We start from the raw sequence: 24,205 nt of genomic DNA on the forward strand, positions 1-24,205 counted from the left end.
CTCGCGAACGATGGCACAATGTAAAGCAGTTTTAGTGACTCATCCATTGACTGGTACCAGGTTGATGTTCGCACCGTATCCAAGTAGTAACTTTATAATATTTGAATTCCCTTTTTCGGCAGCATGAACTAGTGGTGATATATCTCTGTAGTTATCGACATTCGGATCAGCACCACCTTTCAACAGCAGCTCAACCATTTCTTCATGATCTTCCCGAATTGCAACAGATAAAGGCGGGTAGCCTGCAATAATCCGCGAATTGCAGAAAAATTCTGAAATCATATTTTCTTCGTTAAACATTGAAGGATTTATTGCACTGGTTTTTGAATAATTAACAATTGTCATTTACCAAGCTAAACTTCGTTTACAAGGACATTTCTTCCATTACTACTTTTTCCTTATTATTTTTATAGTTTTTTTTTAACTCCTTATTAATTGTGACTTCTGTGATTATATTATCACTTATGCAAATAAAATTTAAACGAAAAATAAAAATTTATTAACGAAATCTACTAGTTTATGAAAATGGTTATGTGGAAATGATTAATGAATTTAATTTAATTAATAATTATTGCATGCCTATTTCAGTCTTTATTATCCTATGGGTAAGTCGATCTGCAAATGAAAAGGTAAGGCGTTTCTTCTGGGTTTTTAAAGATATATCAAATATTGGAAAATTGTGAAATATTAAGTTACGATATATTTTCATAAAAATTAATAACAATTATTCACATAAACTAGTTAATTCCTTTAATCAATTTTTATTTTTAGTTTATTTCATTTGCATATATAAGTGATAATCACAGTCATAGAAATTAGCAAGGATTAAATAAAAACTGTGAAAATAAGAAGAAAAAAGCAGTTATGGAAAAAATATCCCATCAAGTGCATTGTTTAAGTATTGTGATAAATTCCCAAAAATATTTTATTTATAAAAATTTATTAGTTATTATTTATTTATATAATGGCGTCAGGTCATTAGGATGCAGGTAAAGATAACTAACAATGCTTATAATTACTTTTAGGTATAAGAATCTTGTCACAGGGATTACCTTAATTATAGCTTAGTAATATTCGTAAACAATATTACAATATATTTGTATTTATTTATTCTTATATTCTTATTCCCGTTCGATAATAATGAAAAAAAAAATATATATGTATATTATAGGGTGACCCAAAAAAACCGACTATTTTTTTTTCTTGTCTGTTATAAAAAACTTTTGGCTTACGATGTTTTAAGAAGACTCTCTAAAAATCAGCTCGATAAAAAATTTTCAAGAGGTCGCTCACGAATTTTGAAAACATAAAAAATGATTGAAATTCAAATTATTTTCTTTCTCGTGGCAGCATTAGTTTATAATATTTATAAAATCATATCAATGCTGAAAATTTCAGCCGAAAATTTAAATATTTAAACCTCGCTCAAGAATTTTGAATATTTTAACTGATAATATGTAACTAATACTTTTCATGAGTTTTTTGTATTTTTTTTGTAACTCAATTATTGTCATTTCATTGAAATATAACTTTTGCATAACCAAAAATATACAGGGCAGTCTTAAACAATAAAATTTAGTAAGTTTGGAATAAGCGAAAAAACCTAAAAATTATATTAAAAAATAAACAAGTATGTAAAAAACTTATTATTTCCAACGTTTAAAAGACAGCACTCGGAAACATTATATATATATATATATATATTATATAGTTTTTTCGTACTTGTCGAACAAAAATAAGAATATAGGAATAAATAAATACAAGCGTATGGTAATATCGTTTACGAATATAAGGAAGCTGTAATGAAAATAAACCCTGGGGTGAGATTATTCGACCTAAAAGTAGTGACGTACATTGCCAGTCTTTACCTGCATTCTAATGACTGATGCAATTGTAGATTCTAGTGTTACAAATACGAATTATCAGGAATTCCCCATTTCTGACGCCAATTTCTAATAAATTTTTATAAGTAAAATATTTTTGGGAATTTATCACAATATTTAAACAATGCGCTTGCTAAGATTCGACTTACCCATAGAATAATAAAGACTGAAATAGACATGCAATAATTATTAATTAAATTAAATTCATAAATCATTTTCACATAACCATTTTCATAAACTAGTAGATTCCGTTAATAAATTTTTATTTTTCGTTTAAATTTTATTTGCATAAGTGATAATATAATCACAGAAGTCACAATTAATAAGGAGTTAAGAAAAAACTATAAAAATAATAAGGAAAAAGTAGTAATGGAAGAAATATCCTAGGAAATGCATTGTTTAAATGTTATGATAAATTATCACAAACATTTTATTTATAAAAATTTATCAACAAGCGACATCAGAAATGGGAAATTTCCGACAATTTGTGTATGTGACACTATAGACTATGACGCCATTAGTCATTAGGATGAAGGTAAAGACTGACAATGTACATAATTATTTTTTGTCATAATAGTCTTATTACAGGGATACCTTAATTGCAACTTATATTCGTAAACTATCCCCAGACTACCGGGAATAATCCCCTGAGCATTTAACTAAAAAATAATAATAATATTGAATTAAAATGAAATCTCTATCGTAATGCTGTTAGAGGGAAATTATAGAAAAAGACAATTCTCAGTCACTGAAATCTTAACGATAATTTTTTCAAATATGAGTCATAAAAAAAAAAATTTTTAACGATATTGTCATCAAGTATTAGTTTACACATGAAAAAACTTTTAATCAGCCAATCGAGAATATTTGCCTTACTAATAACTCTTTAAAAACATTATAATAGACCGTAATTTTTTAATGGAAAAAAATTATTATATGATAAAATTATATGGTGTTGATTTAAAATAATATTTAAAAAAATAAATATTATGCTGACAAATTATGTTGTATATCCGGCTTTGGAATTCGTTCAATGAAAATAGTGGACTAGTTATGATAAAAAAAAAAAAAAAAAAAAAATAATTACTAGAAGTATGCTAATCTTATTAAAATTTCTATTAAAAATATACATTTATTACAAGATTATAATTTTTACGCTGTTTTGAATTTTTTATTGTCTCGTTTTAAATTTTTAACCATTATATTATGAGTAAAAAATGAATCCAAATCAAGTCTTAATATTAATATTTAAAGTTCGGTCACTGAACTTTAAAATTTTCGAAATTCTTGAGCGATCTATAAAAATTCATATTTTGAGATAAAACTTTGAGGTACTTAATAATTTTTAGAGTATAAATATCTGCCACAACGAGAACAAAAATTAAAAAGAAAAGAAAAAATCGAATTTTCATTTTTTTTTTTTTTTTTTTTTATTTTTGAAATTCATTAGCAACCTCTAAAAAATTTCCAATCGTTCCAATGATTTTTGGAAAGGATTCTTGAATCAATGAAAATTTACAAATTATCATGCAAGATCGAAAAAAAAAAATGGTCGGTTTTTTTTCATTACTCTAACGCATATATGTAAAGTATATATATAAATTAGCAGACAATATATCTGGCGAATTGAACTTTATGTTTAAATATTTGATTTTCCATGTATTGAAGTTTTTTCATTGATCAGTTTTCCGTAATATATCGAAAGATCTATGATGGTTATACATTTGTTAATACATATAAATATTATAAATATAATGTTATTTATATTGAAATATGTATATGATGCTGATATAGTTTTCTACGAATATAGCGACTATATAATTTTCCATTAATTTTATATTATACGTATTTATTATAACGAAAATATATAAATCTTTATATATATTTCCCCATATTTTTCGAGTATGAATATTTTTTGCCATATATATCATCAAATATAACATCCCCTCATACATTCATCAGTATTTGCAAAAAAAAAAAAAAAATACTCTAAAAATGATCCGAAATGCTATATCTGTATATCAAAACGGCACCTTGAGAGTTAAAATTATTCAAAAATTAATTGACTTATGAACAGTAATTAAAAAAAAAGTTATTAAAATTTATGTATATATGAAGAATAGAAAATTTTTTTTTCTGTTATGGCAAAGTTTTAATTTATATTAATAGTGATTTTTTTTAAATTTTCTTTTTTTATTTCATTAACTGAAACTTAGAAAATTTAAAGAATATTCAAATATCCCCTCCATTGTAATTATGTTAATATCCATTTAAAAGTAAGTAGAGAAAAACTAATTATCCCAAAGTTAAGGACTAAAACTACTTATTAAGGGGATAGTAAAGTAAGGGGAGGGGATGAGTAAGAAAATTGAAGTGGTGGGAATTTTAAGGTAATTTCGAAGGTGCAATGGTCATCAACCATTAAACTGATTTTCGATCTTGAGACCATCAGTCGCACGATTCCTACGACAGAGTCCAAATAAAAATTTATTGTCAACTCAAAGTTCATCATTTCAAAGTGCATTATTGCAAAGTGAATTGTTAAGTTAACTCTTCAGTATCATAGTTTCTTCATTTTTATTAAGTGAAAAGTGAAAATTGTTAATAATTTAAAAACTAGTGCAATGAATCCGTCAATGCTTAACGAAGAAAACATGATGACTTCAGACATTTTTTGCAATTCGCGGATAATTGCAGGCTACCCGCCTTTATCTGTTGCAATTCGGGAAGGTCATGAAGAAATGGTTGAGCTGCTGTTGAAAGGTGGTGCTGATCCGAATGTTGATAACTACAGAGATATATCACCACTAGTTCATGCTGCCGAAAAAGGGAATTTAAATATTATAAAGTTATTACTTGGATACGGTGCGAACATCAACCTGGTACCAGTCAATGGATGCGTAACTAAAAGTGCTCTACATTGTGCCGTCGTTCGCGAGAACTTGGATGTGGTGAAATTATTATTGGACAACATCATGATAGACGTCGATACAGTTATCAGCAACAAGATGACAGCTCTCCATTCCGGAGCTTTGTTTGTCGATGACAATTTAAATATTGTACAGCATCTGCTTGATGCTGGTGCTGACGTAAACGCAATAAATGGATCTGGTCATTCAGCACTAGACATATCCCGGCTAAAATGTTCATCGGAGATTGAATCAATGATACTTAGTCACATTGTTAAACTCACTGCGGTTAATTTTTTAGTGTCAAAAAATAATTTAGCTGAGATAAATGATAAAGTTTTTGATGAACTACGTGATCAGTGTTGGAAGGAAGTACAGAAAATGAAAGAAACGTATATTAGTACGAGTAATTTAACGTTTTACCATGTTTTAAGTATGGACCAACATAGTTTAGCTGTCCGATTGACGCACATTAAGAGTAAGATAATTTTAAATTTAAATACAGAGTCAATTTTCCCATTGTACAGTGGAATGTTAAATTATCGTTTAAAGAAAGGACTAGAGCGAAAAAAATTATTATTAAAAGTTAAAAGTAGAGTCTATAGTATTTTCGATGCAATGGAACTCCCTAGTACTTTTACAAGGGACATTTTTAAATACCTCACTAATATAGATTTGAAAAACCTAGCCGATAATTTTTAATATTTATTAAGATAATTAGTACTGATAAGCATTTTTAATAACTTGTAATTTAATTGTATAATAATCCCACTGACATATTATGATATTTCAATATTGTGTATATATTTTTTACAAAACATTATTTTTATATTTTTATGCAATAAAAACAATATAATTTTAATTTTAATTATTTGTATTTTTTTATTTTCTTACGATAATTTTTTTTATTTATAATTACTTAAACATATACTTTTTTATAGTAAACTACTAGTATTCATAATTAATAAATTTACTTAAAAATAATTAATTACATATTAATGTTAAGTCTTAGTTTTTAAGCAATTGATATCATCAATATAACTCCTTTTAAATTTTTAATATTTTCAAAAAATTTCTGTCGTTTGTAAATCATTTGTTTCTTAATTCAAAAAATATAATTATTATTTCTCATATAACAATCAATTTAAATTTTCAAAATATTAATCGAAAAAATACCATTCAAAAAATTTGAGGATTTGGAAAAAAATGTCAAAGTTTTATATGAAAAAAATAAAAAATGGTAAACATCGAAAAAATTTTTATTTTTTCCAAAAACCTATAAACCAACAATGAAAATAAGTAGCAATAATATTTTTGTATTTTTTTTTTTTTTGAAAAGTACCTTTAAAAACAAATATTTCGAAAAAATGATTGAAAAAAAAAAAATTTCTTTTATGCTGAACTACTGGAAGAAAAATTTTAGTTACTAAGGTATCATTTGGTACAAAAATCTTAAAAATAAATTTCTTGACACGTAATAGTAGCTTTTTAACGTCATATTTAAAATTGCGATTATTGAAAAATTATAAAAAAACTCATTAAAATTACTTTTAATCACAAATTTTAATTACTTTGTACATATATATAACAAATAAAATAATAAAATCAAACTAAAATAAATATATTCTATAATTTAGTCCACTTGGTACTGGTGATCCAGAGCCACTCAGCTAATTTATTATTATTAAAAGTTAAAAGTAGAGTCTATAGTATTTTCGATGCAATGGAACTCCCTAGTACTTTTACAAGGGACATTTTTAAATACCTCACTAATATAGATTTGAAAAACCTAGCCGATAATTTTTAATATTTATTAAGATAATTAGTACTGATAAGCATTTTTAATAACTTGTAATTTAATTGTATAATAATCCCACTGACATATTATGATATTTCAATATTGTGTATATATTTTTTACAAAACATTATTTTTATATTTTTATGCAATAAAAACAATATAATTTTAATTTTAATTATTTGTATTTTTTTTTTTTTTACGATAATTTTTTTTATTTATAATTACTTAAACATATACTTTTTTATAGTAAACTACTAGTATTCATAATTAATAAATTTACTTAAAAATAATTAATTACATATTAATGTTAAGTCTTAGTTTTTAAGCAATTGATATCATCAATATAACTCCTTTTAAATTTTTAATATTTTCAAAAAATTTCTGTCGTTTGTAAATCATTTGTTTCTTAATTCAAAAAATATAATTATTATTTCTCATATAACAATCAATTTAAATTTTCAAAATATTAATCGAAAAAACACCATTCAAAAAATTTGAGGATTTAGCCTATAAACCAACAATGAAAATAAGTAGCAATAATATTTTTGTATTTTTTTTTTTTTTTTTTGAAAAGTACCTTTAAAAACAAATATTTCGAAAAAATGATTAAAAAAAAAAAAATTCTTTAATGCTGAACTACTGGAAGAAAAATTTTAGTTACTAAGGCATCATTTGGTACAAAAATCTTAATAATAAATTTCTTGACACGTAATAGTAGCTTTTTAACGTCATATTTAAAATTGCGATCATTGAAAAATTATAAAAAAACTCATTAAAATTACTTTTAATCACAAATTTTAATTACTTTGTACATATATATAACAAATAAAATAATAAAATCAAACTAAAATAAATATATTCTATAATTTAGTCCACTTGGTACTGGTGATCCAGAGCCACTCAGCTAATTTATTATTTTTGACTTCCTCTGCTTCTTCTTCTTCCTCGACAATTTTAAATTCACTTAAAAAAAAAAAAAAAAAAAAAAAACAAATAATTGAAGCATTTATTAAATAAAAAATTGTTATTAATATTTAAAAATATTTACCTCAAGTATTTTCCCGTTACATTTTGCAACTCAGGATTCAAAGCAGCATTAAGTACAGCCTGGGCTCCTTGTATGGGTGTTTTAATAAACAACCAAAAGAAAGGTTTCATCATAACAGTGGCAATAGCACGCTTAGAATAAGACATATGACGAGTAATCTCAGTGTCAACGATCCCTGGATGAACTGCATTCACAGTAACACCTGTACCAGCTAATTTTTTGGCTAATTCTTTGGTAAAAAGGACATTGGCAAGTTTACTTTGAGCATAAGCCTCAGCTTCATCGTAACTATTCTCGCTATTTAAGTCATTGGTCTTGATTTTGCCTTTACGATGAGCTGCACTTGACACCACAACAACTCTTGATGGTGCTGAGGCTTTAAGAGTATCCAGCAGTAAATTAGTAAGCAAAAAATGTCCCATATGATTAACACCCAACTGCGTTTCGATTCCATCAGTCGTTACACCCTTTGGACATCTCATTACCCCAGCGTTATTAATTAAAATGTCTAGTCTGTTATTCTCTTGCTTGAATTTGTTTACAAATTCTCTGATACTTGATTGAGATGCTAAATTACACTGACGACAGTAAACAAATTTGTTTTTCGTCTCCAAAACTATTTCTTTACGTGTCTAAAATAAATAAAAATTATTTTATTTTCTTTTTTTTTTTTTTAATGAAACTTTATTACATCGTCACAGATTTTTTAAACTGAAATTCCCTGACTTTTCCAGGTATTCCAGTAAAATAATTAAAAAATTCCCTAACCTATGTATTAAGATTAAATCAGGGTGGCCACAAAAAAATTATTTAAAAATTCTTCGATATTTCCCGGTTTTCCAGTAAAGTTTTTCACATTTTTCCCTGATTTAGAAATTTTATTCGTATTATTCAGAAATTCAAAGTTTTTATTATATTTTTATTTTCAATAATCAAATTTAATAATTAAATCATGCGAAAAACCATAAAAAATCACAATAAAATAAATTAATATTGTCTACTTTTGATTATTCGATGTTAAAAATGTGTAAGTTAAAATATTTAATAAGAAATTTTGTGATTCAAAATACACTGGTTACAAAAATTAAGGGATACTAAAAAATTTTCAAATTTTTAAGTAATTTTCAACAGGTTGTAACTCGAAGAAAAATGGTCGAACAACAAAAACAAAAAAAAAAGGCAAACTGTAGGTTCAAGTGTCTAGTTTTCTGTTCTGGTCTTTAAATTTTTTGATTATGCGCGGTTCCGGAGCAATCAAAAATCAACCATAGTTATTAAAAAAAATTTATTGAAGCTCGTAGAACGTTTTTAAGACGAGCGAAAATTGGGTAAATTTTTTTTTTCGATAGTTTTCTTAGGATTACTCTAGAACTGCACATAATCAAAAATTTTAAGACCAGATCAGAAAACTAGACACTCGAAGCTACAATTTGCCTTTTTTTGTTTTTGGCGTATGACCATTTTCCTTCGAGTTACAACCTGTTGAAAATCACTCGAAAATTTGAAATTTTTTGAACATCCTTTAATTTTTTTACCGTATTATTAAAAAAATTTTTAATTTTTAACTGTTGCAATTTAATTTCCTGATTCTTTTTTAAATTCTTTAACATTTTCAGGTTTTCCAGAAATGTGGCCACCATTTATTAGATTTTAAATATATTAATTATTAATAAATAATTGAATTTACTTTTTCGCATTTAATTAAATCACGACATGCCATGATAACTTTAGCTTCACGTTTAGCTAAATCCCGTGTCACTTCTTTGCCAATTCCAGTATTTGCACCAGTTACAATTACAACTTTATTAGTTAATTTTTCATTGCCTTCGTAAGCGGTTCCGCTAATTTTATCCCTGAAAAAACAAACAATTAGTAATTTTACTTCTGGTAATTTGTAATATTTATTTTAATTCAATAATGATTACTTAATTAAGTAAATACTGCCGATAATAGTACAGGCTGCACTTCCAAAAACCACAAATTTGGGTATTTTAAGCCCCATAATAAAATATATTTAATATTTCGTAATTAAAATAATTTGAAATTGACAGATTAGTTATAACCAATAAACAATTTAAATAGACATACAGAGATAAATATATGAGTATAAGTAATACTTATATAAAGTTTCACGTGCGAGTATAAAATTTTAGGTTATGATTAAGAATGGCGGCAAACTAAAAATTCAAATTTAAGTTGAATCCTTTAATATTTAATTAAATAAATATGATGATTTAATCAGCATACATTATTATATACTAATTTATACAAATATATAATATTTTTTTGTAATGCAATTACACAAGCAGACATGAGTCAATTTATAAATTTTAGAGCGAATTCCGAAATCCGCTGCGAGTAGTTGTAGCGTAACCGCGCAAATAATATGAATAGTAAATAAAATATTGATGAAAATAAAAAAATTCACGTATACTTTAAAAAGTATAAAGACTAAACTCTAATTAATATAATTATTGACACAAATAAATTTTAATAAAATTATTAAATTTCAATTTTTTAATTTCGCGCCAAGATGGCGCTACTGCGCGTCACTTTATTCAACGTTCAACTTTTTGCTAAAGTGAGGGCAGTCGAGCTTTGTAATTCTATTGCTTCGTATCTACTGGCGGTCCAATAGCAGCAGTCAGTATCATCAACAATGGCAGTAGTCGCGTCCAGATTCTTCTTTACGTTTAAGTTGAAACTCAGTATTGCAGGTAATTCGCGGAATTATCCATAAAATTTATTGCTCATAGTCAGTGCTTCATTAAAATGTGCAGTGTTTGTGAAATTAAAATTGTGTAAAATGTCTGTGGTGTCGTAAAGTGTTGAGTATTCAGTGCTAGTGTAATGTGTTGCGGATTGCTGATGCTGATAACTTACAAGTTCCTGAGCAAAGTCATCTGGCATCGTCTGGTGGGAAATAGCAGTTAAGTGACGTTTTTTAGCTGCAATACACTTGGAGCAATTTAAATCTCCAAGTGTATTGGGATACCCTTCTGCATATTATTTCTCCACCAAGGTTTGTTCAAGCACTCAAGTGTTTTTTTTTTATTTTTTAAATATTTTTCTTTCATATTCTGCCACCATTTTATTTTTACGTACAATTTTTAGTTTTCTCCAATTTCTAATAATTTATTTTTTCGAATATTTAAATTTACTGCGCAAGTAATAACAATAATTCACAAGGTTGCATTCCAAGCGCATTTCGGAATTAACCCATAATTAACTCTTCATTACCGACCGCGCAGTTTTTGAATTCCTATAAGGCATAAAGATGACTTCAGTTAAAAAAACAAACGCCGGCGAGTAAATACTTTCTTTCTAAGCAGGTTCCAAATAAATATTTACTTATTATCCTAGTTATGTTAAATTTATCATTGGTTTTAATTTAAAAATAATGAAGTATATGATTAGTGATCAGTGATGATAAAGTAGTGTTAATTGTGAATGACCAGTGTCAGTGTAAACAAGACGTCTATTTTAATGTTTTCATGAACAAGTTACCCAAAATTACAAATTAAAATTTTAAATATCCACAAAAAAAGTTTTTTTTTTTAAGTTTTTGACTTCGTTTAAAAAATTTGATTTATTTATTTAAAATAAAAAATTTTTTGAATTACTCATAATTTTACTATCAGAAATTTTGTGTAATTTCTATTAAATTTTTTATTACAAAAAAAAATTAAATCGTAAATAAAAATTTTTAAATTGAAAGTTAAAACATTTTGTGAATTAATTTATTTTTAATTATCTGAGTGTTTACTAGACCGTCATCTAGGATAATTTGGGTAAGTAAATTATTATTATTAAAATTTTTATGGCGGCAACTGTCAATTGTTTACTGCGTATCACGCCATCTGGCGCGGAATTTAAAAATTTGATTTTACAATTTACGCACGCGCAAATTTGTAACTTTGGAGCGTAGAAAGAGAAAGAAAATAACAGCTGTTATAAACCGACAGCTGCAATAATTTGTTACCTTCAATGCAACACTACGTAAGCGTCTCTATACCCATATATGTATATATTTATATATACTTATACTTAAATAAAAATATGACGCTATAAATTTTGGAGGTTACTAATTAATTAAAATCATTTGATATTCATAAAATTTAAATAATCAAATGATTATTCGTGATTTGATTTGTGATTTCATAAAAAATTATTTATTTTAACGGTTTTTATTTTTAAAAAAGTATTTATATGTGAAGTGATTTTTTAAAAATTTATATTGTGAGTATTTTTGATAAAATGGCACAGTTGGGAGATAATTTTTTGAATAAAAAAATTAATGTGGAGGATGGTTTAAATGGGAGTGATGTTAAGAGAACGTTAAATAATCACGAGGGTAAAGAAAATAATGATAGCAATATAATGGAGGGAAATTCCGGAGAAAAAACTCCTGTACAAAATGGGAGTAGAAATGGTAATAATTCTATATTCAATACAATTTCGAAAATTGTTAATAGATCTACCAAGGTAATTATTTTTACTTGATATTTCATTTTATTTATAGTTTTTAAATTACTATAAGTGTGAATGTAGCAGACATCAGACAGGTTGAAGATTATAAATAAATATAACAAATAATTGAACAAATAATATTTATAAAAATGCACTTTTTAATTTTTAAATTTTTTAAATGTGCATTTTTTAAAAATTTTGTTTCATTAATTAATTACTCTATTAATAATTTTTAATTTATCTGATATCTGCTACATCCACACTCATAAATTATTTAATATTTATGATCCTGAAGTTAGAAGACAATTAACAGTAATAAATCAATGAAAAAAAAAAAAAAAAAAAAAAATGCATTTGTAGAAAATTAAAAAAGTTAAGGATGCAATTTTTTCAAATTTACTTTTTTTTTAATGTATAGTTTTTAAATAAATCTAAAAATTATTAGAAGCCGGCTGATTTTAGTATTATAAATATTTTATGAGTTACAAAATAGGGATTAATTTTTGGATTTGAAAAAAAATTGAGGAATCTTTCTGTTAATTTCAGTACCCACATCGAAATGTTAATTTTATTTTTTTGAATTAGAATAATACAAATTTTTATTAAAAATTAAGGATAAAAAGAGTCTGAGATAGAAAAAAAAGAGATTATTTTAGTAATTTTGTTTTTAGAGTATCTTCGTTATTAAAATTATTAAAATTTGTGGCATTATTAAGCATCATTCTATGAATATTCTGCTAAATTATCGCAACAAAATATTGAAAAACCAACCAGTGGTAGTGAGGAGAACCGAGTTACATAAAAAAAAAAGTCTTCATGTGGTAGGCAAGATAAATCATGACTGCTTCATCTGAAATAAAAAAAAATGAAAAAGATTTCTTCAGTACATAAATTTATCTTGGATTTGAACAAAGGAATAAACAAAATATTCATTTTTCAATTTTTCAAAAGTGCAATAAAAAAAAATCTGATTTTTGCCAAACATTGTTCCTTGCGTTTATTAAAAAAATAAGTAGTAATTGAGAGAAAAAAAATTCTTTGTTCAAATCTAAGATAATCTTATGTAAGAAATCTTTTTGATTTTTTGATTTCAGATGAGGCAGTCATGAGTTATCCTGCCTACGGCATGGAGACTTTTTTTTAAGGTAACTCGGTTCTCCCCACTACTACTGGCTTGTTTTTCAATTTTTTTTTTATGAAAATTTAGCATAATATTCTTGGAATGATGCTTAATAATGCCACAAATTTTAAGAATTTTAATAAAAAAGATACTCTGAAAAAAAAAAAATATCACAAGAATCTGCTCTTTTTTTTGTATCTTACACCTCTTTCCTCCTTAATTTATTAACAGATCTTGTATGTAAAGATCTGTAGGTGCTCATTTCAACTCTAACTTCATAAATTACTCAAATTTTACACTAACTTTTCTGTTAACAGATTTAAAAAAAAAAAAAAAAAAAAAAAAATCTATTGAAATGCCTGATTAATTTTAAAATTAATTCAAAATATATAACAAAGTTCATATTTGAATTTCTGACAATATTTCCAGTTGTTCAAGTACTCACCTGCCATATTTGTTACAAATAATAATAATGTATTTTTTTTTAACTCCAAATAATCATCACAGTTCAATTCGTTGTAAAATTACCTGTCATTTGAGTACCCACATCAAAATATTTTTATTGTTTTTAAAATATTAAGTTGTAAAATTATTATTATCAAAAAATTTTTTTAAATCATCTCATTCAAATATGTTGTTGGTACTCTTTTTATGCGAAATTTCATCAGCAATTCAAACGTCACGTTCATTTCACTAAAAATAATTTTCTACCCTCGCAATATCTAAAAATTCTTTCAAACCACAAGAAATTTATCTCACAGTTTTGTAACTCAAAAAAAAAAAAAAAGAAAAAAAACATAAAATTGCTTATTAATTATCTTTTTCAAATCCAGGTTCCAGAGATCCATGACTTCAAAATAGTGAAACCCATAAGTCGCGGAGCCTTTGGCAAAGTCTTTCTCGGCTTCAAGAAAACAAACCCAGATCAAGTGTACGCAATAAAAGTAATGAAAAAAAATGAAATGATCCACAAGAACATGGCATCTCAAGTAGTGATAGAGCGAAACGCTCTTGCTATCACCCACAGTCCCTACTGCGTCCAACTGTTTTACTCCCTGCAGTCCCACAGTTGCATTTATCTTGTAATGGAGTATATGGTCGGCGGTGATCTCAAAAGCTTCTTGGGTAATGTCGGTTACATGGACGAATCAATGGCCGCTTTCTATACCGCGGAGGTCTGTCTTGCCCTTGAGTACCTCCATTCCCACGGTATCACCCACCGGGATTTAAAACCCGACAACATGCTTCTCTCCCGTGAAGGCCACGTCAAATTAACCGATTTCGGTCTCAGTCGCATCAATGCCTTCCATCGTGATCTTGAAATTTCCGATCTAGTCAATCATACTCCGACTGCCTTCAATCTCTGCACCCGAACTCCCGGACAATTATTATCTCTAACGTCACATCTGTCATTTGGTTCCGGGCGATCTTCAGTTGATCTCGATGGATCCATCACCGAAAATGAGACCTCAGTTTCACAAAACCTGCAGTCAGTTCTTCATAAAGCTTCTCCAGCTCGCGGTGATTCTAGCCATTTATCGGGAATCGATCCTTTCCAATCTGCGGATGACATTGATTTTGATCACGACGAAGTCTTTGATGCTCCCAGTGGCGGCAGTAGTTATCATACTGCGGAATCATCGAAACGATTTGCCAACAGTCAATTGACACTAAGTAGAGGCGAGACTGAGAGCTCACATACAGAAATTGGTTTAATTAACTCGCGGCAAAATAATTCAAATACAAATAGTCCATTGAATGCTTTTATGTCATCATTTTCAAAAGGAACTAAACGTAAAAGAGGATCATCATCAACTGGACTGACAAGAGAAATTTATTTAATGGGTTTGGATGCTAATTCAACTCCCAAGAGACCCAATAGAGGGGTATTAAATTCACGGACGCCGAGTTTTAGTGGAGAAATTTTAAGACCAATTGTTGAAAAACCGGAAGTATGTACAGCTGAAAGTACAAGAGTTGCTTTTTCTACGCCGGTATCATCATCAAGGCAAGGACATAAAGCTGGAGGCGAAAAAAAGGAAATGAGATTTGAAATTCCCTCGACTGATAGCGAGAGGTCGCCACGTGCTATTTCTCCGATAAAAACACCAGCTAGTAATTCAAATGACGTTAATTTCACCCCCTACAGGACTCCCAAGAGTGTGAGGAGGGGCGATAAGTCGGATAATAGGATACTGGGAACGCCGGATTATTTGGCGCCTGAATTGTTACTTAAACAGGGACACGGTGCTGCTGTTGATTGGTGGGCACTTGGAGTCTGTTTGTATGAATTTTGCACAGGCATTCCACCGTTTAATGATGAAACTCCGCAGAAGGTGTTTGAGAATATACTGGCGAGAGATATTCCTTGGCCCGAGGGAGACGAAGTTTTGTCGAAAAAAGCTATTGAGGCTATTGATAGACTGCTGACGTTGGATCAAAATGAAAGACCGACGGCTAAAGATGTCAGGAAAATGGAGTTTTTTAAAGAGTTTCCGTGGGATACTCCAGCGGAAGCTGTCCCGCCTTTTGTACCCAAACCTGATGATAACTGGGATACTTGCTATTTTCAAGGTTGGTTTTTTTTTTTTATATTATGTTGTGGGTACTCTAACGATAGGAATATTAATTTTTTTACATGATACTGATATCAATTTCTAAAAAATAGTTTTGGTTTTTAAAAATTTCAAATAAAAAATTGTTATTGTAGTACGGTGATTTTGGTACTTCTTTCAGAGGAAATTCAATAGTTCGCATCATTCTAATGTCAATTTTGAGAATACATTTTTTTTTGCGAATTTTGAAAATTAAAAAAAAATGTATTATCAAAATATATCGATGTTTGTATTCTTTCCAGAGGAAATTTAATTCTGACCCTTTTTATACTAATTTTGATAAAAAAAAATTTTTTTGACTTTTTGAAATTGTATTATCAAAATATATCGATGTTGGTATTCTTTCCAAAGGGGATTTAATTCTTAAAATTTTTTATACTAATTTTGATTGAAAAAAATTTTTTCAATTCTAAAAATTAAAAAAAAAATTATTATATCGAATCATATGAATGTGAGTATTCTTTCCAGAGGAAATTTAATTTTTCATACGATACTGGTATAAATTTTCAATAAAAAAAAAAGATTTTTGAAATTGAAATAAATTTTTTTAACTTAAATATAGTCATGTAAGTACTCAGACAAAATAAAATGAAGTAGGGTATTGAAATTCAATATTTATTTTTCAGCTCGAAATATAATGCAGCATCTTAATGTCAGTAGCTGTGAAAATTAAAAGAAATTATAAGGCCAAGGGTTTCAGCATTGTATATTATTAAATAAATTTCTGGTAATAAACCTTATTTTTTATATCAATTATATGTAAAATAATAATAATACTAACAATAATAATATAATTAATTTTAATAATACAAATATTATTGTACTGATGAACTGATACACGTTTTTGTTTTATATAAAAAAGATAAACATATATATATTTATAATTAAATATGAATAATTGTCTAATTTAAATTTAAATGCCCAGTCTTCTATTGCGTTGACAAACAAGGGACGCTCATTTAATTTTCACTATTTTATTTTTTTTGAATGTATGTAGATTTATTTATTTAAGATTTTTATAAATCCAAGGTAGGAAATGAGTAACTCGTGTATAAACTCCAGGAAATTGGCCCTTTCCACAGCCAATACCCCAACTTACTATTCCTACTTGTGTCCATCTGCCGTCATTTACCATCAGTGGGCCACCACTGTCACCCTGAAAATCATTTATATAAATATATATATTTAAAAAAATTTAACTTCTCAACTTATTGATGTGGATCCTCTTCAGAAAAAATTTGATATTTTACACCATCCACATACTTATTTAAAAAGAAAAAAAAAATTAAAACTTTAATCGTCTGAAGTGAAAAAATTAAAAAAAAAAAAGTTTTGAATTTCGATTTTTTTTCATTTTAAAAATTTAAAAAATTTTTTAATTAAAATGTCAGATTATGATGACTTCTCCCAGAGGAAGCCTGATTGCCTACATATTTTGGGGTCGTTCATAAAATACGTTCGTACTTATGGGAGGGTCGCTTACAGTAACAAGGGGGGTCGAGGGGCTAAAAAAATGTGACGTTTGCAGCTCATTAAACAATGTTGCAAATTTTTCTCTCGGTTTTTTAAAGTTGAAGTTTTTTATTGAAAATAATAAATATTTTAAAATATAGAATTTTTTTTACTATTAATTGCCATATCGACGTTCTAATTAGCAGACTGTCTAACTTAATATTTTTTAGTAGATGATTTTGTGCAATTTTCAGATAGTCATAGTCAGAAAAAATATTATTTGAGTAACCCAGACAAAATTTTATACATGCACTAGATATGAAATTAACTTTCGGATGAAAATAAAATTTTTAAATTAATTTTTTTTCGCATAAATAAAGGATTTTTTGAAATGGAGTTAGATAATTTGCTAATTAGAGCGTCGATATATCATTACGGGGGAGGGGGATCTATCATTTGTGACGCAATATTGATAGGGGGGGGGGCAGAAAATGTGACATAACGTGACAAAGGGAGGGGGGAATGCGAACAAAATTTCTTTTTTAAAACATAGATTGTGGGTACTCTATCTGAAGGAAATAATATTTTCCACACTCTTATAACTTTAAAAATGATAAATAAATCATACCGAGCAAGAATCTTTAGCAGCTCGGCCAGCACACAGAAAACTATCAACAATACCACCAGGCGCCGCGCCGCCGTATTTCATTTTACATTCAGCATTAGACCACACAGGAATAGCGACTTCCTGCAGCACTGCTGGTTGTGGTCCGCCTAAAAAATAGATAAAAAAAATTTACAACAACAATATCAATAATAACAATAATAAAAAATAACACAACATACTTTCTCGTAAAGATCCCCATCCAATAACAGTCGCAACTTTGCCATTGTACAACTGTGACCCAGTTGGCAAACAAATTGGCCTAATTAGCTCCGAAAATTCAACTGGCTCATTCAAAGTCAATAGAGCGACGTCATTATACAATGTCCTAGCATCAAAGCCTTTATGTCTTACAACTCTTTTGACACGTCTCTCTACGTGACGGATTTCCGTGTTTGTCTTTATATTGTAGTCGCCCAATCTTACTGTAAGTCTTGCAACGTCCCAAGAATTCATACTTGAAAAAAAAAAAAAGGCATTTTAAAAGGCTGAAATTCCATAATATCCAAAGAATTTATCGTTAGCAATAACAATAACAATAACAGTAAATCTTACTGAGCAACACAATGGGCAGCAGTAAGTATATGCCTATCGCTGATGAGTGATCCACCGCAAACCTGTCTTCCAGCATTGAAAAGTGCGGCAATCCAAGGCCACTCACCGGGATCAGCATTATGACCACCGACAATTCTTTTGTCTTGTTCCTGATCACCATTCTTGGCTCCACAATCACCAGAGCTAACAATCGTTGACCCGGTGGTTGTACTGGTAGTTATAGGTTTCGTTGTCGTGGCACCCGGCCACCAGCCAGGTTTTTTAGTTGGCCAGGTTGTTGAACTTGGTTTTTTGCTCGTCATTGAACTGACTGGGGGTTTGTAAGTCGTTGAATACTCGTCGGATAATGGTCGGTCTGATCCTGAGCTCGTTGGTTGTGATGAAGAGGATGTAGATGATGGATGGGTAGGCAGTGGAGGGATTGTGTTATCGGGTGAATGAGTTGGTAATGGAGGAGGCCATGATCCTAGTGGTGGTTTAGGTGCTAGGCCTATAGGTTTTGCTGGTTTTACATTTGATTCGTATTCCTGGAACAACAAGGGTACAAATTTATCTGGTTATGGTTCACATAGTCTTGGGGTTGGCTAAAATGTCTTAGTTAGTCTTTATTTAGGCTTAAATATTCAATACAAAAAAAAAAAAAAAATCTGTAAACGCAAAATTAAGAACGAGGATCAATGCATTATTCTATAATCTAGCAATGTCCGTTTTTATTTTTCAAACATGTTTATTTTAGTTCAGTCGAAACTCCGAAATGGAAGATATTCCTCGAAAGTTGGTGCAAATTTAGTTGAAGGTCTATGATGTTTACAAACACCCCTCAAAATAAAAGAAAATCATCCCAAGGGTTAATGAGAAAAAAAATAAAAACACTCCCAAAAACAGATTTTTCGCAAATATTTTATAAACAAAAAAAATTTGTAAAAACAAAACTTGTAGAGAAAAAAAATTCTCAAAAAAGTATTAAGAATTTTTTTTGTATCTATGAAAAATAACACATAATAAACCTTTGAAATTTCGAAGCGTAAGTTTACTGAATTTTTACAAGGACAGGTTTGTTGTCACCAGGATTACTTGCTCTTACACGTTTGAACCCATAGCTACAATGAGTGAGAATGAGACCATAGTTAATTATTTATTTATTTATTTATTTATTTTTTTTTTTTTTTTTTTTTTTTTTTTCAGAAAAATCGGTTTTTGAGGATGTTTTTATTTTTTTCTCATTAACCCCTAGAATGATAACTTTTTTATTTTGAGGGGTGTTTGAGGGTGACATCGTAGACCTTCAACCAAATTTGCATAAACTGTCGAGAAATGTCTCCAACTTCCGAGTTTCGACTGGACTAATTTGTTTAAAAGAAAAACGTGGACAAAGTTTCCATTTACTGCGTAAGTGCAACAAAGATAATACCCTTCGTCGACTGGAATGTGATAGAGAAAAAAGTTCAGACTCCTCTTAATCTAAAGTGGTTTAAATTTTTTCATAGCAATGGTATTATCCAAGTTGCTGGGGCAGAGTATTTTATCAAATATTTTAAACAAAAGTTATTAAATCTTATTAAAAAATAATAGTTTAAAGTTTTTGATACAGAATTCTAATCGACTTAAACAAGTATCTCGTACAAAGCATTCAGCAATACTTAAAGTATGGTAGTGTATAATTCAGCAGGAGTTACGCCAGAATTTTGAGTATAGATTGCTTTTAAAATGGAACAGTTTATTCCCTTTATTTTTTTTTTCTAACAGAAAGGTGGAAGGTATAGCACACAAGAGGTTCTTGAGCACTCTATCGGTAAAACCAGATTAAAAAAAAAAAATTATTTATATGAAAATTTATTGCTTGAGGATCAAAGAATGTAATTTAAATATTTCCTTAGTTAAGTTGGGCTTGCATTTTTTGATAAGCCATGGAAAATTGCATAAACCCTTACCGGAATAAGCAATTTCCCATGCTGGATGTTCCAACCATTATCGCCTCCGCCGTCCATCTTACGACATTCAATAAACACGTGCTAGGTTTTTAATCCGGAATGAGAACCTCTAAAATTACTAATTACTATGCTCTTTACCCTCTTTACGTTGCAGCATAGAAAAATAGACGATCGGACTTTAAGAGTTCTTGGTCTAATCCCGCGCAATTTCTGAATCAATAATTGTTTAATTTTAGCGTAAGACATCTGTTTAAAATCTCTTGCCCAAAATTTCAGTCAATATTACGTTTGAAAGAAACTAGTAAATATTATGCACAGTGTCAAATAATCATGTAAAACATCATTTTTCTTCATGTAAATTACTTTTAAAACAAATCTAATTTAATCAAATTCATTTAAAATCCAGATTTTTTTTTTCACCTTTTTTAGGGGGTACTCCATTTTGCCCGTAAAAATTGAAATTTTTTTTTCAACGGCATTCTATTTACTTTGATTATCATTAAAAAAAAAAAAAGATTTTGCGTATTTGAGCCCTCGAAAACTTAGTATTTCTTTAAGTACTCCCTTTTGCCCGGCCCTCCCTTACTATTTTTTAAAATAATTTTTCATTTATTTGTTTACAACGAAAGAATGATTTTACGCTTATTTTGTCCATAGCCTACGCTACAGTCGATTCAGCCGCCCCCACCATATCCCCATCTAAAAGATTGCATAGAATCCATTCAAATGAGTAAAACCCACATGGAATCCAATAAGCTTGCTTGGTTCCTATGCAATTTGTGACCCGTTTGAGTAGATTGATAGAAAAATCAAAATGTAGGCAGTAATAATCATTCATGCGTCTTAATAGTTAAAGTAAGAGCTTAAATGGTCCAAACATAGGTTTAAATATTTTGTAACAGACTTACCTCAGGATCTTCAATAGGAACCAATTCCTCAGTAGTAATTACTGGTGTCGTTGAAGGAGTTCCCGAACAACAAATACCAAAACCCATTCGTCCATCATCACGCGTATAACTACAGGTATCATAAACTCCTAGAACCCATCCATCCAATGCACCCAAATCAGGAATTTTAAAATACGGATAACATTCTTTGAAGGTCGTACAGTTTCCCACTTCACCTTTTGACGTCAAACAACGTCCTCCCGGTTGTTTCTTTCCCGTCCAATCTAAATAACGTTGCCCCGTTCGCGGCTCCGATGACACTGAAATTTTAAACCGATTCAATTTAGTTTTATATTTAAATTCTCAGCGCGTTAACTATCGGTCAAAAAATTGTAAATTATTTTTGTGTGAAATTATTCAATTTTTATTAAAAAAAACACGACCAAGTTATAAAATTAGTATCTAGATCATCAAATAAATTTGAACTTGAAAAAAATTCTTTTTTGAGGAATTTTTTATTAATCATCTGATACATTTTAATAGATAAGTAGACATTTAAACGACATTAGAACGCTTTCTTCGTGTTTTGAGAACATGTAAAGCCTCAATAAACACATTTAGAACATTATTATTGCAGACGTGAAATCGGTACGCTAGAAAATGCGACATGAATAAATAAACGAAATTTTTATTTACTTATTTTTTTTTTTTATTTTCTATTGACATTTTCGTAGTTCAAGGTCAATCGTAAAAACAATATAACTAATTAATTAATTTTAGTAATTAAAAGAAAAAAAAATAAATATGACTAATTACCTTCCAAGACAATTGCATCTTCAAAACAATAACAATGACACAAAAAATTAATAGTTATTAATAAAACAGTCACTTTTATGTTGACGGTCATTGTCACAAAACTTAAGCATGAACATAAAAAAAAAAATATATATATACTTGTATATATCAATATGTATAAATAAATAGACGGAGTGAATTAAAAATGTGGGTTTTGGTTGTGTCGGAAAGACAGTCAGGATAACACTAAACCGTCTACGAACATACGCGTCTTCTTTATAACGGGTTAACCCTTCTCCTTTTCTTTTTAAATTATTATTCTCTATCATCTATTTCCACCCTTCGCTTTTATATTTATTTTGTTAAAAATAAAAAAAAAAAAAAACAATGTTTGAGAATTCTGGAGTAAAAAAATTTATGTTGTAACCTTGAGGAGGACATTAAACTTTGTGGGAAAATAAATTTTAAAATGTTGATTATTAACTTGAAACAATGTATGTATACTTGTAATGGATGTAACTATTAAAGTAATGGTTTTAATACAAAATTGATAAGGTTTTAAATTGTAGAGAATTTAATTTTCTATAAAAAAGGTCTGATAATAAAAATTGATAAATTGTTAAGTAAAAAGTTAGAGCGATTTGAAGTTTTTGGGAAATTACAATAAGCTTTTTTTTGCGAATTATATTGTATATGATTTTAAAATGGCTTTTATGGTGAAACTATTAGTTTTTATGAAAAAGTCACAAGGAGTTGAAGTGTGGGAAATTTCATTTCTTATAAAAAATGTCTGATTATAAAAATGGATAAAATCGATTGTTAAAAAGTTATAGGGTTTCAAAATTTTTGGGAAAATATAATGAGCATTTTTTGTAATTTATATATATGCATACATATTCTTAAAATGGCTATAGTCTAAGAAATGGAAATTTTTAGGAAAAGTTTTTATACAAAAGTTTCAAATATAAAACTAATAAAATTATTTTTCCAAAAGTTATAAGCATTTAAAATATATGAAAAAATAAGCAATTAAATCCTCTTAATTAATCCATTATTCAAATATTATTAATTACATTCAAATTTAAATCGAAGTTAATTAATTCTTTAATAATTAAAAAAATAACTAATTAAAAAAAAAATAGAATTTTTAAAAAATTTGGAATAAATTATTGTTGCATCAAATGGCTATAACTCAAAAACTAACAGTTTTCTTGAAAATTTTGTAGAAATCAAATTTATAAAATATTAAGTTCTATACAAAACTGGTATCTATAAAGAATTCAACAGAAGTATTCATTAAAAAGTCATTGTCCAAAATATAAAAAAAAAGAAAATGTTTATAAAAAAAATCTGTAAAAGTAGTACTGTCCAGTAAAATTTTGATTTTCATGCATTTAGCATTGAGCTGCATGAAAAATCACATGTTTTATCGAATTCATTTTTTCTAAAACTGACAGTACTACCTTAAAATTTCTGTTGGACTTAAAAAGACTAGGTCTAAAGAAATATTAAATTTTATGAAATGAATTTACAGAGTATAAAATTTTTCAAAAACAAGAAAATTTTGGTAAATTGTTTGAAAAGTAATGGTTGTTTAAAGTATTATAGATAAAAAAATATTATAGTTTGTTTGTGATAAAGTGTTTGAACAGACTGTACAGGATTTATTTAATGTCTTCGGGTCTGGAAAAGGACTTGTCTTGTCTTGACGTCGATTCGCGTGATGTCTAAGGAAATCGTGTGCTACCTATTAAAAAAAAAAAAAAAAAAAAAAAAAAAAACAAAAAAAGACTATTAACTTTTAAAAACAAGTGGATGATGATAGGGGTTTTTTTTAGTTGTCGCTATAATTCCATGTTGATCTGTGGGGAGTAATCGATAAAAGGGAAGTTTAGCAACCCGTCAAACCGGACTTCTCACCAAAATAATCTCCAATATTTTTTTTTCTTTTTTACTCTCAAAATTTCGCTTGCCATTGAATTAAATTCCTAAAAAATAAACAAACTTTCCCATAAAAAAAAATTTAGTTTTTTTTTCTATTCTTAAATTTAATGAATAGATAGCAGGAATTATTTAGA

At 28.1% G+C, this 24,205-nt stretch overlaps 4 protein-coding genes across 4 annotated transcripts; 2 read left to right on the forward strand and 2 right to left on the reverse strand.

Moving 5' to 3' along the window:
* Nucleotides 1-4,507: 4,507 nt before the first annotated feature.
* On the forward strand, nt 4,508-5,241 carry LOC103580568 (ankyrin repeat and SOCS box protein 3-like). The gene is made up of 2 exons (XM_008562373.1): nt 4,508-5,080; nt 5,227-5,241. The coding sequence occupies exons 1-2, from the start codon at nt 4,508-4,510 to the stop codon at nt 5,239-5,241; spliced, it is 588 nt and encodes a 195-aa protein (XP_008560595.1).
* Nucleotides 5,242-7,368: 2,127 nt separating this feature from the next.
* LOC103580567 (retinol dehydrogenase 13) lies at nt 7,369-9,813 on the reverse strand. The gene is made up of 4 exons (XM_014439341.2): nt 9,564-9,813; nt 9,326-9,491; nt 7,639-8,270; nt 7,369-7,553 (listed from the first exon to the last, which is right to left on the reverse strand). The coding sequence occupies exons 1-4, from the start codon at nt 9,638-9,640 to the stop codon at nt 7,451-7,453; spliced, it is 978 nt and encodes a 325-aa protein (XP_014294827.1). The 5' UTR covers nt 9,641-9,813; the 3' UTR covers nt 7,369-7,450.
* Nucleotides 9,814-11,581: 1,768 nt separating this feature from the next.
* LOC103580553 (serine/threonine-protein kinase greatwall) lies at nt 11,582-16,559 on the forward strand. Its single transcript, XM_008562352.3, has 3 exons — nt 11,582-12,123; nt 14,062-15,802; nt 16,470-16,559. Exons 1-3 carry the CDS (start codon nt 11,896-11,898, stop codon nt 16,514-16,516), a joined length of 2,016 nt encoding a protein of 671 aa, XP_008560574.1. The 5' UTR covers nt 11,582-11,895; the 3' UTR covers nt 16,517-16,559.
* A 67-nt stretch (nt 16,560-16,626) lies between these two features.
* LOC103580552 (transmembrane protease serine 9) lies at nt 16,627-22,363 on the reverse strand. The gene is made up of 6 exons (XM_008562350.3): nt 22,149-22,363; nt 21,354-21,652; nt 18,515-19,041; nt 18,142-18,416; nt 17,924-18,069; nt 16,627-16,999 (listed from the first exon to the last, which is right to left on the reverse strand). The coding sequence occupies exons 1-6, from the start codon at nt 22,237-22,239 to the stop codon at nt 16,847-16,849; spliced, it is 1,491 nt and encodes a 496-aa protein (XP_008560572.1). The 5' UTR covers nt 22,240-22,363; the 3' UTR covers nt 16,627-16,846.
* Between the last annotated feature and the right edge of the window lie 1,842 nt (nt 22,364-24,205).

This window comes from Microplitis demolitor, chromosome 6 (genome assembly GCF_026212275.2).
Source record: "Microplitis demolitor isolate Queensland-Clemson2020A chromosome 6, iyMicDemo2.1a, whole genome shotgun sequence".
Lineage (NCBI taxonomy): Eukaryota > Metazoa > Arthropoda > Insecta > Hymenoptera > Braconidae > Microplitis > Microplitis demolitor.

What these genes read in the sequence shown, in the direction of transcription:
- LOC103580552 (XM_008562350.3), bottom strand. Translation starts at nt 22,239, where the DNA reads ATGACCGTCAACATAAAAGTGACTGTTTTATTAATAACTATTAATTTT. An exon ending in TTCCTATTGAAGATCCTGAG is followed by an intron (nt 19,042 to 21,353) that starts GTAAGTCTGTTA and finishes TTGTTGTTCCAG; the next exon opens with GAATACGAATCAAATGTAAA. An exon ending in GCTGCCCATTGTGTTGCTCA is followed by an intron (nt 18,417 to 18,514) that starts GTAAGATTTACT and finishes TTTTTTTTCAAG; the next exon opens with TATGAATTCTTGGGACGTTG.
- LOC103580568 (XM_008562373.1), top strand. Translation starts at nt 4,508, where the DNA reads ATGAATCCGTCAATGCTTAACGAAGAAAACATGATGACTTCAGACATT.
- LOC103580553 (XM_008562352.3), top strand. Translation starts at nt 11,896, where the DNA reads ATGGCACAGTTGGGAGATAATTTTTTGAATAAAAAAATTAATGTGGAG. An exon ending in TTGTTAATAGATCTACCAAG is followed by an intron (nt 12,124 to 14,061) that starts GTAATTATTTTT and finishes TTTCAAATCCAG; the next exon opens with GTTCCAGAGATCCATGACTT. An exon ending in GGATACTTGCTATTTTCAAG is followed by an intron (nt 15,803 to 16,469) that starts GTTGGTTTTTTT and finishes TTTATTTTTCAG; the next exon opens with CTCGAAATATAATGCAGCAT.
- LOC103580567 (XM_014439341.2), bottom strand. Translation starts at nt 9,640, where the DNA reads ATGGGGCTTAAAATACCCAAATTTGTGGTTTTTGGAAGTGCAGCCTGT. An exon ending in GGCAGTATTTACTTAATTAA is followed by an intron (nt 9,492 to 9,563) that starts GTAATCATTATT and finishes TTGTTTTTTCAG; the next exon opens with GGATAAAATTAGCGGAACCG. An exon ending in GTAACGGGAAAATACTTGAG is followed by an intron (nt 7,554 to 7,638) that starts GTAAATATTTTT and finishes TTTTTTTTTAAG; the next exon opens with TGAATTTAAAATTGTCGAGG.